Source organism: Petromyzon marinus, chromosome 20 (genome assembly GCF_048934315.1).
Source record: "Petromyzon marinus isolate PM22_M1 ecotype Great Lakes invasive population chromosome 20, UKy_Petmar_22M1.pri1.0, whole genome shotgun sequence".
Lineage (NCBI taxonomy): Eukaryota > Metazoa > Chordata > Hyperoartia > Petromyzontiformes > Petromyzontidae > Petromyzon > Petromyzon marinus.
The window spans coordinates 9,403,191-9,418,950 of NC_133686.1; the positions used below are offsets into that span (position 1 = coordinate 9,403,191).

A 15,760-nucleotide genomic window follows, 5' to 3' on the forward strand; every position below is an offset into this window, starting at 1 on the left:
TAGCACATGAATATGTGGGCTTTAGAATTTGCTTAGCATTAGGTATGAGGCGGAGCTTTTTCCTGGTGTCTTGTTCTCGGAGTGTGTTTGGCCGCGCCCTGGCTCTGAATTGATGTCTGTTGTGTGCGCGTGTGGTGGGTAGCGGTAGTGTTAGCGGTTAGCGCGCTGCCCTACAAACTCATGGCCAACAACCCCAGTGACGATTGTCAGAACAGGTCCTGGGCCTCCCCTAGGTCGACTCGGCCTCAAAGATTAGCACCTGATGCGGCGTGTAAACCATCGCCACTTGGGGGGAGACAAAGGCGATCGTGCGTGGTGCCGGCCCACCCACCCACCCACCCCCTCGTGTGCCACTGCAGTGCCGGCCTTTATAGGTGCTCGCCAACAGCACTTGCCCCAGCAGTCTTTTAAGCCTTGGTGGTCTTTGGTGGTAAGCACACTCATGCACTTCATTCCTGGTGTCGTTGTGGCTCGTATCCTGGGCCACCGTGCACAACATTGGTGAGCAAAAGTGGCATCTCAACCCATCCTGCGGCTTCACGTCGTTCAACTAAGCCTTAAATAAGAGTCCCGTGCCTCTTGTTGCAGTGTGTCGGAGGGATCGGCAGCAGGTACACAAAGGTAGCCACTGCTTCTTCTTGTGTTGACAGCCTTTAATAGGCGCTCACTAACCACACTCTTCCCCTGCAGTATTTGAGGTTGGATGGGCTGGTAATCTTTTGTGTCTGTGTGTGTATTTTCATATCCTCTACGCATCAAAATGATTGACGCGTGTTCATTTCGCGTACGGGCAAAGCAAGGAACCAGTGGGATTGGGGCGCGCGTTGCGGCCCATTAATGCCTTGTATTTAATACGTTGTATTTAATACGTTGTATTTAATACGATCACACAAGCAAAGTAGCACGAGGCAGACCTTGTTAGGGGGGGGAGGGGGTCCAGAGGAAAATGCTTATTTATGTGAAAGTCACCTCCCAGCCGCTGTTCGATCTCCATCGCCCCCTACTCAGCCACTGGCCCACACCCCCCCCCCCCCAAAAAAAAAAAACCTAATTTAAACCAAAAAAACACGAGAGAGAATATATATTAAAAAAAAACTGGTATTAATTAGGCGCACGCAGAAACATAGCGCTTTCTACTCGTTAAAAATAATTCGGAGAAACAGAGAAAATATTGTGTGGGGAGGGGATTAAGATTGATTACGTTCAGAGTGAACACAGCGGGGTTACTGTTGTCGATTATTACTGTCATGGCAGCTGCAGTGGGTAATTGCTGTTGACAGCCCACCCTTCATTGTGTGTTCAGTTTGCTTTATGTTATTTCCTTTACATTTCAACTCTCTTGGCACATATTTGTCTACTTCAGTTTCTTGGCTTATGAGTTATTTATTTCGTGTGTGCGTATTGTATTTTTTTTTACACCCCCCCCCACGCCCGTGTTTGCCTAATGATCTTTATCCATCTGTTGCACTTTACGTTCTATATCCTACCGTAACGTAGTTATGTTATAAATCTCCCTTCATTATAAGTGACTTGTTCATTATCCCTCCATGTTTAATTCCTCCTTTTCGCCGTTAAAATTTGGCACTTATTTCCCAAATTCTCTCGTCATGTGCTTTTGTTTCATATACCATACCTATTTGTTGATGAATTTCCCTTTCTTTCATATAACAGCCCCTCCCTCCACTCCCTTGCCTCTTTCCACACGAACCACAACCCCCATCGCCACCCAGGCCCTCCCTGGCTCTCCTTCATGGTCTGTCCATCTTTTGCTCTACATGCATATCCAACTTGACACTCTGTTGCGTGCCGAGTGAATTGTATGGCCAGATGGTGTTAATCAATTATCCCGGAGTTGTTAAGTGGGAACATTGATTTTCATGTCACGCTCTGTAATAGCGGGTAGGGGTTTTGCCGAAATGCAGCAACGAAACAAGGACTCCGGGAGCGGCTGCTAACCCCTCTGCGTTCATCTCACCCTTATTGTTGGTCCTGTCGCAGCGTATTGCCATCGTTGTAAACCACTTTTGGAATACCTCCACTGCTTGGAAAATGTCTCGCCCGGGATGCGTTTTAAAGCCCCTTCTTGATATAAACGGGGCCACGTGCGTTGCACAAGACAACCCTGCGTGTACGTCCAATTTTATATATAAACCAGGGATTCGTGCAATTTTCATTAAGGAAGTAAACCGTAAAATGACCGCTGCACGGTATTATCTACAAATCAGATTTCCCACTTGACGTTTTATTTAAACATTGATATTGGAATGCAACCACTGTTTTTTTTTGTTTCTTTACAATGTGTTTAATCATTCTTAGCAAGTGCTTCAATAATGACTTGGCAATCCATCAAATTAGACAACGTGCTTTTTACGGGAGCATTTGTAAGCCATCAAGTGCAGTATTACATTGTGATTCAACCTCTCTCTCTCTTTTTTCCCCCAGTCTAACAAAAGCTATATTTTAACCAGACTAAATTACAGCAGTCTTCAGTTGTAAAGCTTTACCATATGTACGCCTAATGTTACAATTCATCTGCCCAGTTTTAAACAAGTGATTCTCATTTGTGCAATATGTGCCTTTTTAAACGTTTACCGACAACAATCATGTTGACAGCCCAGTAACATAAATTAAGATGGGGAGGGCGCAGGGAGGGAAAACGTGTTAAAAAATAAATGATAAAAGCACATCCCAAAACTTAAACTTTGCACATTCCAACGTGAGATTACAATGTAATGACACATTCTCAGCTTGCCCCCAGAGTGAGCAGTTGTAAGCACACTGGCCCAGTTTTGACAAAAAAAAAAACCTTTTCCCAGAGGAAGAGAAATTGATGTGATCTGCCTCTGGAGAATGTAGAATGTATAACCACGTGGCCATTTTTTTGCATGTCAATTTAAAAATGAGGCATTTGTTTAACTGTGTCCGTGTGCGTGTCTCTGTATCTTCTCCTCCCTCCCTCCATTTATTTTGTATGTTCGTCGTTTTAGTTCGGAAGCGAAAACTACATGGATGTCATGGAACCAAGCCACAGCTTTCTTCCAAATACAGAGGCAAGTAATACGACAATATTAATAAACACGTGCATTTCTGTATGTTGAACTTCTTTCATACCGTACGTAGCCAACCGTGCTATATACATCAAATGCATATACCATTGGTTTTTAAGCTTTATTGCAGCTATGCACCCCTTTGAGTCTCAATCGTAAAAATATATATAATGTTAACAAATACATAGGTTGGATGAAACAAAGTAGTTGTACTTACATGCCTGCGCTTAATTTGTGTTTCGATTATTTACCGTCTAAAAAAATCCGGTATGTCTCGTACCCCCAGAAAGGGCATCGTGCACCCCAGGTTAAGAACCAATGGCATATAGTGTGGCTGTATAAGCATAACTCCATTGCGTGTCTTCACATGAATATAATTGTGGTCAGATTGCAAACAAAAAATGTACTCTGATAATATATCTGGTGTGGACCTATCAGTTTCAAAGACAACGCATATATTATCAGAGTACGTTTCTTGTTTGTATTCTGACCACAAGTATTGTGGTTAATGCAGACATGATTCCTTGTAAAAAGGTTTCAGTTTGGTGTTTTAACATCTTATAACACCTGTTTTGTTGCCAGATAAAAAAGGGAAAACCTATTATCATATTTTGGTACTGGCAAAGGAGGTCCCACGATGAATATAATTGTTTTAGTCCATCAGCCCTTTGGCTTTCTAGACCAATATTATCCAGCAGAATTAATTCTGCTGGGAAATATTCTGGGCCGGTTTCAGAACTTCTGGGTTCTGTCAGCAGTCAGGCTTGTTATAAAAACGCTGCTGCTGATTTACCAACTCATTGGCAACAGCACTCGATTCTAAGCAACGGGACCCTGTTGAATGGGAAAAATGCAATATTATATACAAACCACATATGAACTAGCTATAGCTATAGCTCAGTTGGCTGAGCAGCCAGGTTGCAAACCCCAAGCAGGGTTAATTATTGCCCTCATCATCATCATCGCTCCGGCTAAAATGAACACTCTCAAGTGTGGCTGCGCAACTCTGTAGAAGATCAACAGCAGTTGCTTTGTGGTTGTACTAATCCCCGCCATAGGAATGTTGAATTAATACCACTGGCACAGACCACAATATAGATGTACACCACCCATCTTTAATTGGAGCATGGAGGAATGTGAGCTTTTATATCTTAATATTAAAATACAATAATGTGATCATAAAATAAGTATATATATGAGTATGACTGCATTACTTTTTCAACGTATTATGAACCCACTTCTATATTACTTTTACAAAGACCCACTTTTCCGAGTCTAAATGTGGCCATATACTCTAATTTATTGCTGCCAAGATTGGCACTGCTGAAAATTAAACTCTCATAAAACCCTCTAGAATTTCAACCGTGAACTTGGTGGAATTTAAATTTGCTTTAGAGATGGTATAGAATGTACAGAACTGTATTATTATATGAAAACGTATGAAGAGCAATAATGCATTGGAAGTACAACATATATATGCGTGTTAAGTGTAAATGTCAGCCCTGCCACATGTGGCTCATGTCACTGCAGATGGAGTTTTTGAGAGAGGTGTATGTAGCCTGCTTTCTTGCATGTCAGATGACACGGGGGGAGGTGCAGGGACGCTACCCATGCTTTTCTCCACAATGAAAGTACATTGCCTTTCATCTACCGCAGGTTACTGCAGGTACAATGGAGGTGATGATGCTGGAGGAAAATGTTCTGTAATTCACCTGCTTTGACTCGATTACGAATGGGCAGTGTGAGCCTGCATGGTGGCGAGATGTTAACTCTCTCGCCTGGTATGCAAGAGTTCATGGGTTCGGTCGGTCCCGACCCTGACGCCTGTATATTTGGAGTTTGCATGTTCTCCCCGTGGTTGCATGGATTTTTATTCGGGTCCTCCAGTTTTTCCCTCCACTTTTAAGAAACATGTGTTTAGAATATTTGGCTGCTGTAAAATTCCACGTGATAAACCACGTCATTGAGCTATCATTTGTGACCAGGTCACATCTGAAAAAAGTTACATAGCTCAGTGGGCCTTACCTGGTAAAATAAAAAATAGTTTTGTTAGTTCCGTATCTTCATTCAATATAGAACAGTGAATCCCATCTAATCTTCCCTCACTTAGGGGTGCTATTGACGGTTCCTATTATCAGCATTTTATCTACGCAAATGACTCATTTTATCCATGGAATTACAACATGCATAAGTGGACAATGGGTCCTTCCTCTTGTCCGCAGTGGATAAGTGATGATAATATGAAGGACCAGTCGGCAGGTATTCAGACTTTCCACTGACTGAATTTTGCGGAGTGGATTAAAGGAAGAGTGAGTAAAAGGAAGGCAGGTCAATGTAGTTTAACTGAATTTACAGTTTTGAGGTTAACCATTCGGATTGGGTTGTACGAGCCGTTTTTCCAGCATGCTTATATTCCATGATAAGGCATACTCGCAACAAAAACGATACCATTGTGCAGGTCGGGTAAAATGCTAAAGTTAACGTCATAACAGCACTGTAGATTTTATCCAACGTGTTATCCACACCCAGGCATCCGTCTGCATTGAAATAATAAGTAGGTTGAAAATTATCCATGCAAAGAACAGCATAATGGAGGTAGATTGTTTAGTTAATGTGTTGCCACGCACTTTGTCACACTTAATTAACATGATATGCCTTGTTTGTTTGTGGCCAGAAGAGCATTAAGTGATAACCATAATGTGGGCAAGCAGTTTGCAATTGCAAAAGAGACTGTGTGGAAAGCTGATATTTATCCTGCCTTTACAAGGATAAAGTAAATAAAGACGTGTTGAAATAGACGTATTAATACTCCATTGGCATATACAATGTTGCAGCGAAAGACACGTTTCCCTTTCGAGAGTTATCAGGAATAAAGAGAATAATACATTTTATTATTATTAAATAATTAGAAAGGTCAGCAGATAATTAAACGAGGTCAAATCCGCGTGTTGAAAATTGTATTCTAAGTTCAATTTCCAACATGTGCCACATATTCCAGTGATACGTACTCTGGCCTGAGCTTCCACAATTTTTCGTGGCATAAATTCCACAAAGAAATCGAAAAAAAATGACATTTGAATGCAGTGTACAGACTCTTGCATTTGCTGCACAGTATGTGGCTAATCCTGAGTTTTGATATACGACGTTATTTGCGCTGTCAAAACGAATATAATTGCAAACAGATGCCACTGTCCTGCATTCAAGTTATGAATGGGGCCCCCATCACTCGGAAAGCGTCTGCAGTGGTGTGTGTGCGTTTGATCAGCTTCATTGCGGCTGTTTCATTTCACGTGTAGCTGGCACGAATGGGGTCCCATTGCTAAGCAGGGTAGGCGCATACCAGCGTTCAATAAACAGCGCGTGCTGACAGCAGTCCACACACCAGGATAGTGGAAACCCTACAGGCATGCACATGTCTGCTCCAGTAATAGTGGGCTGTTTACATGCTTAGCAGACAGGCCTGGCTTCTGGATCTCTTAAGTACGGTGGATTTTTTTTCCCCTGCAGATAAGTTGTGTAGAGGTCCACGTTTGAAATATGTTTTGCGATGACGAAAGGGTGGACAGGAAATTGTGTGTTGCATATGCGTATTCAGGAATTGTGCAGTTAAAGCGATTGTTATCACCTAGATGATAATTTCATAACCTACATAGGTCGATTCAGGTAAAACTAAAATATTTTTCATTTAAAAACGAAAACTAAACTATGTTTTATATTTTACAAAGTAAGACCCACATTGACCTATATAGCTTTGTTTCTGAAGCGACCTAGCCACAAATGGTAGCTCAACGAAGTGGCTTATCACGTGGAAATGTATAGCAGCCAAATACTCTTAAAGTATAAGATTTGAATGATGTCAATGTAGCAAAGAAAGCATAGATACACGTAAAAAACACAGCTGCCTGGAATACAATACCCTGTTACAAAGTACAAAACAGGAAAAACCAGTACTTATGGTTGACAAAGGTAACCTTCTTTCCCCATTGAGGGAGGGGCAGTGGGAGGAGGATTTAAGAGTTGTTACGGTGGGCAGGTGTTTTTTTCTCGCCATTTCGCCAAACACTGCTCTTCATAAAGGCCACCCAAAGTATCGCAGTCAAGATTTTGTGGGGTTTTTTTTTGTGTGCCCAAACCTCTTTAATAACAAAACACACCATTTGCAAGATGGAGAACCCTTTTAAAACAACAAACAAAGTTTCCTTGCTAACAGTTGTTAACAATGGGGCTGTTATAAATGACAAGTTAAAAATAGTGGAGGGAGACTTTTTTTTTTGGAAGGAAAGGTTAAATAATAAAATGAAGAACAATTGGAGGCAAGCGCTGGTGAAAGGCATTCGTCATATTTTGTCACGACCAATCTGCATCAACAGTAACTGTGAATGATTCACGTCTTGCCTTTCGTTTCTTGCGCGTGGCTTTTCAATTTGGTGGCATAGAGGACGCCACTGTAAAACATCAACCACGGCAGATAAGCGTTAAAGGTTAATAAACACACCGGCTCAAGGAGGGGTCCCTCTGCGATTTTTTTTCTTTACCTGCCAACTAATCTTTTTTTTCTTCCACGGTTTGACGAATCGTCAACAATATTGAAGACAACGAACAGCCCAGTGAATCTTTTTTTCCTTCCCCCCCCCCCCCCTTTGCTCCAGATGTTCCCATTGCCGCTGGGGGGGGGGGGGGGGAGGAATTTGCTCGGTACAAACATTTATTATAAAACAAGAGCCTTCTGGCACGATGTCCCTGGGCTTGGGCTGGGTGCGTTCCAAAAGACGGCGGGATTACAAGGATGGGTTTGAGGCCAAAGTCGCTGCACTCTGCCGTATCGCTCTCGCTTTTGTTTTCTCAGGGCCTTCTGTGTACACTACTTCGCACAATGTCGCACTGTACGCGCCAAAGACGTGCCGTAAAATTCCTCCTGAATAAAAAAAAAGAACAATTCATTTACTTAAAAGCTCCTTTGTTGTTGTTGTTGTTGGGCAGAGGATTTACAATGTATTAGAAGAGGAAAATTAACCCCCCCCCCCCACCCACCACCTTTTGTCTCTTTAGAAACAGGCATTGAGATTATTTAGATGATTTTGGTGCTATAAATGTCCAAAGGATGGGCGGCTTTGTTGAGCTATATCATTTGTGGTCAGGTCTCTTCTGAAAAATAAGTTAATACATCAGTGGGCTTTGCCTGGTAGGATGGGGATGGTTGAGTTATATTTGTGTATTTGGGTGATTTTTTTACCTTTCTTGTACTTTGCACTCCTATCGTGTTTTTGTAACTGTTGTTGTAACGTACTTACCCGCCCCTACTGGATATCTGTGAAAAAGAGCTTTTTTTACAGCTCATTGGATTCCTCCGGTATAAATACATACTGTGATTCTCTTTCGGTGACTGGCAAAGAGTTAACCGTGTGAGTGTTTCCAGTTGGAATTGTCGCATGTCAAACATGCACTTGAGTCCAGCTGAGAAATTTTCTTTGTTTTCAGTTGTACGTTTTTTTAAATCAAGTAAATATTCATCTTTGCTTTTTTTATTTTGATGTCGGTTAAATTTAACTAAGAGTAATGGCAAATGCATTTTCGATATCAGGCAACTGCCTCTAACTGCCATACCGTATGCAGTAGACTAGTTTAATCATTTAATATAGTACAGTACAGCCCTGCGTATATTCTTTTTACAACAGTAGCCTTTTGCGTGTTAATGTATTGTATCCGTTTACAAAAGGCAGATTCACTCTTCTAATGATGGTGTAATGTTGTTTGTTTCCAAATACGGCAATGAAATGGGAGATAAACCACAGTATGAACAAGGCAACAAGGCGTAGTGCCCGTACCAGTAAACAAACAAAACATTCTGAATTGAAATGCAGATCATTGGCAGAAAGTTTGACTGGCAAGAGAGATTCTGAGAAAACTTTTGACTTGCTCAAAACCAATGTGAAAACAATTTTAGCCGGGGCATATATCTGCCCGCGCGTGCACGATTGCTTTGTTTAAATAGCTGTGTGGAAGACAGTGCAGGCAGATGATTGATTTTTGTGTCCTCAAGGCCTGTGCCTGGCACAAAGCATTGAAATGTTATACATTTTCTTTGTTTGATATCGACTTATTTTTTTTAGTGGGCCTTGTTGCCTTTGAGCACATGATGAATACTTTGTATAATCTGCTTTGATGTGCATTCATTCAGCATGCCCATCTTCCACAAAGTGCCTCTGTGTGCTGTGTGTGCAGATACTACGAGTAGGCATTAACACACAATCTAATTTTGCATTACAATGTGTGTTTATGTGGTGCGTGTAAGGTTAATTGATATTTTAGTGGTATTTGATCATTCTTAATTTTTATTTTTGGACATTCTTCCACCAAAATTCACCCAGCCCATGAATCGGGGCTGTGTATATGCAATGTGTCATTATGTTTTGGTTTGTATATATTGGACTCTAAGCACCAAAAAATAATGCAACATATGAGATCAGCCGAAAAATGGGGATATTAAAGTTATTCACAGTTTAAATTTTGTTACCGTACAATGTTATTTCACCATCCTATGGAGAGCTTAGCCTCTGCCATGGGAATGTGGAATATTTTGCCTGAGTTTTTTTCCTCTCCAATATAGACGGCAAGTTAGCATCCATGCGAATATTTGTGCTGCACGTAATTGTCAATCTTGTCAAAAACGAAAATGTGTAATGCAAACAGATGCAAATAATCTTTTTGACATATTTTAGCACTGTGTCAAGATTCAAATGATAAACTGGCCCACGCAGACCTCAGATCGTGGAGCGTACGTCACTGAAAGCCATCAGCTGACGACCCCTGTGGGTTCCGAAAGGATTTGCCAAGCGCTGCGGTTGCCCAAAAGAAGATACGAGTGGGGATCTGGGTCCTGACTTGTTCTGCAGACATCGTGCCAGGCCTCGCTGCTTTCTTATGAAATGGGATCCTGCTGTTGAGGAATATTTATTAGGTTTATAATGGCTGCTTTTCATCTTTTTATCCACGCCCACGCGTACTGGTCAGAATTTCTGTGGCCTCTCAAAGGGGTGTGCTGTTTGTGGTCATGTTTATGCTCTGTGTTCAGTTTCACGTGAAAACAGTCCCAAATTAAAGACAGATGTGTGCTTCTTAGCAAATGGCTTTCACCGACTTTAATGTACAGTGTTGTGGTGTGGGACGTGCCTCTTGTACAGAGCAACACTGAAGGCCTCTGATGTTAACCCCTGATGGCTTTCAAAAAATGTGCGTCGTCCATTTTAAACCGACATGTCTTATTCAAATTTAAACAGTGCAGGAGTAACACTTTGGCAGTGGGAAATGTCTAAACGCAACAGCGCCGCTCGCTTTGCCCAGAAGTTCTGCGTAAGTAGAAAAATATGCTTCTTGAGGGTTACACGTAGTCTAAGGCATTTGAGTGATTGGGCAAAACTTCTGAGCAACTTCCCAATTCGGAAGGAGGGAGGGGTGTTACCGTTGCTGTAAGCATCTGCATTAAGCCGGATTGTTGTCCAAGTTAATACGTAACACTTGTGTGTTCACGCATTCTCAGGGGAATTATTGGCCATTTAAAATTCAACAATACTCACTGGCAAGGCTTGCATGCCCCCCCCCTCATTTTTGTCTCTTAGTGACCCCCCCCCCCCCACTTGAATTCACTCGCACGCGCGCACAGCACACGCTTAGAAGGAAAACGTCAAATTCTTTACCTTTCTTGATAGTCTGAATGCGGCTTACACGCGTGCTTAGACAGGTGTGCTGACTCAACGCATGCCAAACGAAACGTTGTGCAAATATGCCCCAACTTCAAGGGGCATTTTGGCATTTTTATGCAGTTTTACTGCACCCTGCCAAGAGGTGTAGTTTTACAAAAGCGTGTGCAAATAAAAAACAAGTCTTGACTAACGTGACTTTATTATGAGTTTTTATATTAACTGCAGTCCGGACAACAGCCTTTGACATTCAACAGACTATGCCACAGCGCCAAGAGGTATTTGACGATGCTTTCAGCGGGAGAAAATAAGAAACTGTGACTCGTGCTCACGTGTTGTGGGGTTGTGTGGCACAAATGGCAGATTGTGTTTATTTGTGTGGCAGCCACTGTGTTATTAGCTGTCTACAGGAAAGCGACAATTCCTGCCTTCCTGCCTTTTAAAAGAAACACCATAACTGTTCGGGTATAAATACATGCATATACACAGATAAAGATTCCCCTGCCCCCCCCGTATAGCCTTAGCAGACTGTTGGGGCAAGTGCCATTAGCGAGGAGCACCTATGAAGGGTGGCACTGCACACGAGGGCGGTGGGTTAGCCAGCACCATGCCTGGCCACCTTTGTCTCCCTAGGGGCACTGCTTACACATTGCACAAGGTACTAACTTTAGGCTGAGTCAACCTAGGGTAAGCCCAGTACACACACGTATACATTTCTATTTTACTTTCAAATGCACAACAGGACAGGATCATCAACTATGCCCCAGTTGGACGTCTGATGACATTTGTTTAAAAATCCACATCAATCAAATGGAAAACTACCTTTTCCCTTTTATTATGGACAGGGGGGTGTTTACAGAGACGGAGAGTGATTGCAACGGAGGGTAAGGGCAAGGGAGAGAAGAGGGTTTCGAGCATGAAATGGGAATAACAGTTTTAAACAGAGGTTTTCCCACTCGATGCGGAACGTAACATTTTGAAGGAAGATGCCTGCAGGCATGGCTTTTGCTTGTTGCTCTTATGCGCTCATGGATACTGTTGGACAAGAAGCCAAACTGTGTTAAATTTGACCTTTAGTCTGAAACAAATAAGTCTTGTGTAATGCATTTTAAACATGTAAATAAATTATATATCGGTACAAGTGCAATTCAAAATGTCTCCGTGCTCAAACGAGCATGGGAGCAGTGCTGCCTTCTTTCGGTGGGCCCGGACCGGTGGTGCGCATCGTGGTGAGGCTCTTTCCTTCCCCCCCCACCATCGATACGGGGGGATGGGGCACCACAGTGGCGAGATGTTACCTCCCTCGCCTGGTATACAGGGAGGCATATTTGGAGTTTTCATGTTTTCCCCGTGGCCGCGTGGATCTTTCTCAGGGTCCCCCGGTTTTTCCATTCACATTTGCAATCAATGTGCGTGTAGGGCATTCGGCTGCCTATATACATTTCCACGTGATAAGCTAATTCGTCGAGCTATCATCGGTGGCCAGGTCGCTTCTGAAAAAGAGCTATATAGCTCAATCGGCCTTACCTGGTAAAAAAAATAGATACAGGCGGAATAGGCGCTTTTAGAGGATCCTATTATCTGCACAAATATAGCTCCCAGTATCCGCACAATTACCCGAATAATAGACACCTGTAATACGATACATTTTTACCACCACTTCCGGGTCTTTCTTTTATTCGGGAAAATGTAGGTAATGGGATGACGTTATTGCTTCCAGGAGACAACTTCAATGTGACACCTTTCATCCAAAAACGTTGCGGACATTAGGATGGATTTAGTACCTTCAGGTGGCTTGTGTGGATAATAGCTTGTACTTGCCACTACTTCAACGTCACTGTTTTTACCTGCATAAAAAATATATGCATGATGTGAGGAATACATCGCAGATATTCGTATTTTTCACGGAGAGACTTGAGCCGCGGTTAGTAGGAGTGGCAGGTCACAGGGCCTCAAATTCAAGGGGTTGGTCTGAATGCCTTCCTATGGCTGGAGACGTAGGAAGGCAATGCCACGGCAATATCTCATGTTTTGGAGAACATAGTACCATCTAGGTTTTTCTGTGTGCAGAGATGCAGTGCTATGGACTAAATGTGCACAGCCCTTTGACCATCAGCTGCTGCATGAAGGCCTCGTGTTGTGTCAGTCATGGGGGATGTTTCATCATACTTCACCATGCTGGTCACTGCGGTATTGGCAAAGCGGGGACCTGGGACCAGTTTAGACATCACCACTGATGTGTTACTCATGGCCAGGAACTAATCTCAGGTCATGTTCCATAATTGTATACAGACCAATATAATCAACACAGAAACGTAAATGTTCTGCAAATAAGATAAGTAAAACTTTCTGCGATTGCAGATGTATTGAATAAAAACAACTTCAGTTGTCATTCAAGCAAACGGCAACTTTCGTCACATCTCTCTAATATAGAGTACTGTAAATATACTCTCTATAAACATGCATAATAAATGCATAATATGATTGCAGTTATTACTCATCTGGATGGTATCAAAATTGTATCTTCAAAAAAACATCCGTTTGAATATAATTTGCGCCGACAAGACATGTATTGCCTTAATAATCAAAACACTCTGTCTTTCATCTGCATTTTAATAAAGTGCAGGCACAAGCTTTAAAGTGTTGGTTTGGATTTTTTCCCCCTTTCTGTAGTTAATAAATCCTGTCCCCCTCCCAGAGAGCCATCACTGGTTATTTATGATTTAAAAGAGCAGTCTCAACTTCACAGGATGCAATATCAGTGCCAGTCTTTTGAATGCTGATCTTTGATATCCCACCAGTGCGTTTGATGTTCTATGTCAGAGACTGTGTATTTTCAGTTTTAATGATTTCACGCCCATGTTTTTTTGTAGCCAACCCTTGAAAAAAAATAATCCTAGCTCAATATTTTATTTTATTTCTTTAATCTCATGTTCAACTTTGCCCTCTTCAAATTTCAAAAATTTTCAGCCTTGTGTGTTATTGTCCACTGTAGATAGATGACATTTTTGACTTTGAAGTGAAGAGATGTACAAAAGACGATTTTCTAGCTTGTATTGTAGCAGCCTAGTGAGAAATGACACGTCAGACATATGTTCTCTATTTGATCTGTACTACCAACTGTGAACAACTGTTATATTAAAAGAGAGCATTTGTGACCTTGAGTGTATTGAAGCCACATGTCCATAATTTTGTTAAGCAGAGCATTCAAATGTTTAAATGTGTGTCTGTCTGTAGATAGATATTAGAACCATTTTATTGTTCGATTTATTTTACATTCACAGTGATAATTTTTCACAGTTAATGACATTTGACGGTTCCTGTTTTTTACCCACAGACATTTCACACGCCAAGCCTCGGCGATGAAGAGTTCGAAATCCCACCCATCAACCCCCTCAATGAAATGGATCCTTCTGGATTGATTCTGGATGATTCTGTGGTGCGGTATCATGGGCTGGAAGATACTATTCCACCACAGGGGGGACAGTATGTGCCACATTTCCCACCACAAAATCTGGACCTGCCAGCCATCACTGTTTCCCGAGGCATGATGGGAGGTCACATGAATGGCATGGTGAGTTGTAAACGCAACGCCTTAAGCACATATCCATCCTCATGCACATACACAAATTAATGTATTAAGACATTCTGCTGCTGCTTCCAAGGATTACAACGTTTTTCTAACTTATTGCACTAAATGCTATTTAAGCCATACATGTTTGTCATATTTTACCATGCTGATCAAGTTTGGTTCGCAAACGGGTGTCCAGTACTGGTTCAGATATCACATCCGACTGATATTAAACGTGGTCAGGAATGTAACTCTACTGGGTTCACAGTACAGTGCGGTCATCACCGTGTCACCGTTACATGGCATTATTTATATATTTGAATAAAGATTATGATTATTATCTATAAACGATGATCAATACTAACTACATGAATAACCGCCTCTGCTCTCAAGGTTCTGCGAAGGGCTGCACTGGGCTTTGCCCAGGTCACAGGGCCTGGCTGTTACTCTCGTCATTAAAAGCCCCCTGTTTAGAATATGTGCACGCTCATGTGCTCAGAAATCATTAGCAATTGCCTTTGACAGCAGTGACAGGTCACAGGGGAAGGTCAAGCCTTGTTTACCCACATTGTCACTGTCCCAGTAGCCGACCATGCAAAGAAGCCCTGAGGGTTCACATCCTCGTGACATCTGTGAGCCGGTGATGCATACCAAGGTTACGCCCGTTGGCCTAAATCACCCCAAGGTGACTCCGGAATCTCAAAGGGTGTTTGTGCTCTGACCTCTCATCAACTTTTTGCACCCCCCCCTCCCCCCCCCCAAAAAAAACCTCACCTGTTTCTCCTGAAAACCGAGTAATGCAAAGAGCTATCGTGCCCATTTTTTACATTGCAAATTTTAGCGCAGGCCATCTCGATCTACGCGGCAGAAACCTGTCGGGCAGGTTCTTTTGAGCAGGCACAATATGTACCATTGCAGTGGAAAAAGCAACATTTGGCAGTCTCTGTTTGTTGAAAGTTTAGCAACATTTACATAACCACTTTTGACTGCAACATTTATCTGTGACTGCCAAGGCTGTGGCGACATGCATTGTAAACTTAAAGTGAATCACGTTTGAAAAAAAAAACCACTGCAATTCATGGTAGTGTTTCCATTACAGTATGTTTGTGCAAATATTTCCCTTGTTAAAATTGACAAGGCTTGATTTTTTTCCATTAAATATCACTATGCTCAACCTTGAGTCATTACTTTGTAAGAAGCCACACATCTTAATGAGGATTATTTTTAAACACAATTTTTGCCAACTGTAGTAGAACCCGGTGAAAGACTCGTTCAAATCATTCCAAGGCCACCACCATCGTCTCTTCTCTCATTTGCATCTCGGCCGACTTTAACGTCCCCTTTGTAAGGTGATGTATTTTACAGCGGTAGGTCCCCACGAACGCGGCACAAAACCTCTGTGTGTGCCGTTAAATGGTGGATTTAAGACGGAACAGAAAATGGGC

General features: G+C 42.2%; 1 protein-coding gene across 5 annotated transcripts in view; it reads left to right on the forward strand.

The window, feature by feature from the left end:
- LOC116944125 (TOX high mobility group box family member 3-like) overlaps positions 1 to 15,760 on the forward strand; it is a 70,691-nt gene that overhangs the window by 26,794 nt on the left and 28,137 nt on the right. For all 5 annotated transcript variants that reach the window (XM_032957572.2, XM_032957571.2, XM_032957574.2 and 2 more), the window contains exons 2-3: positions 2,988 to 3,050; positions 14,082 to 14,318. In XM_032957572.2, coding sequence (XP_032813463.2) covers positions 2,988 to 3,050; positions 14,082 to 14,318 — 300 coding nt within the window. The remainder of the gene's footprint in view (positions 1 to 2,987; positions 3,051 to 14,081; positions 14,319 to 15,760) is intronic.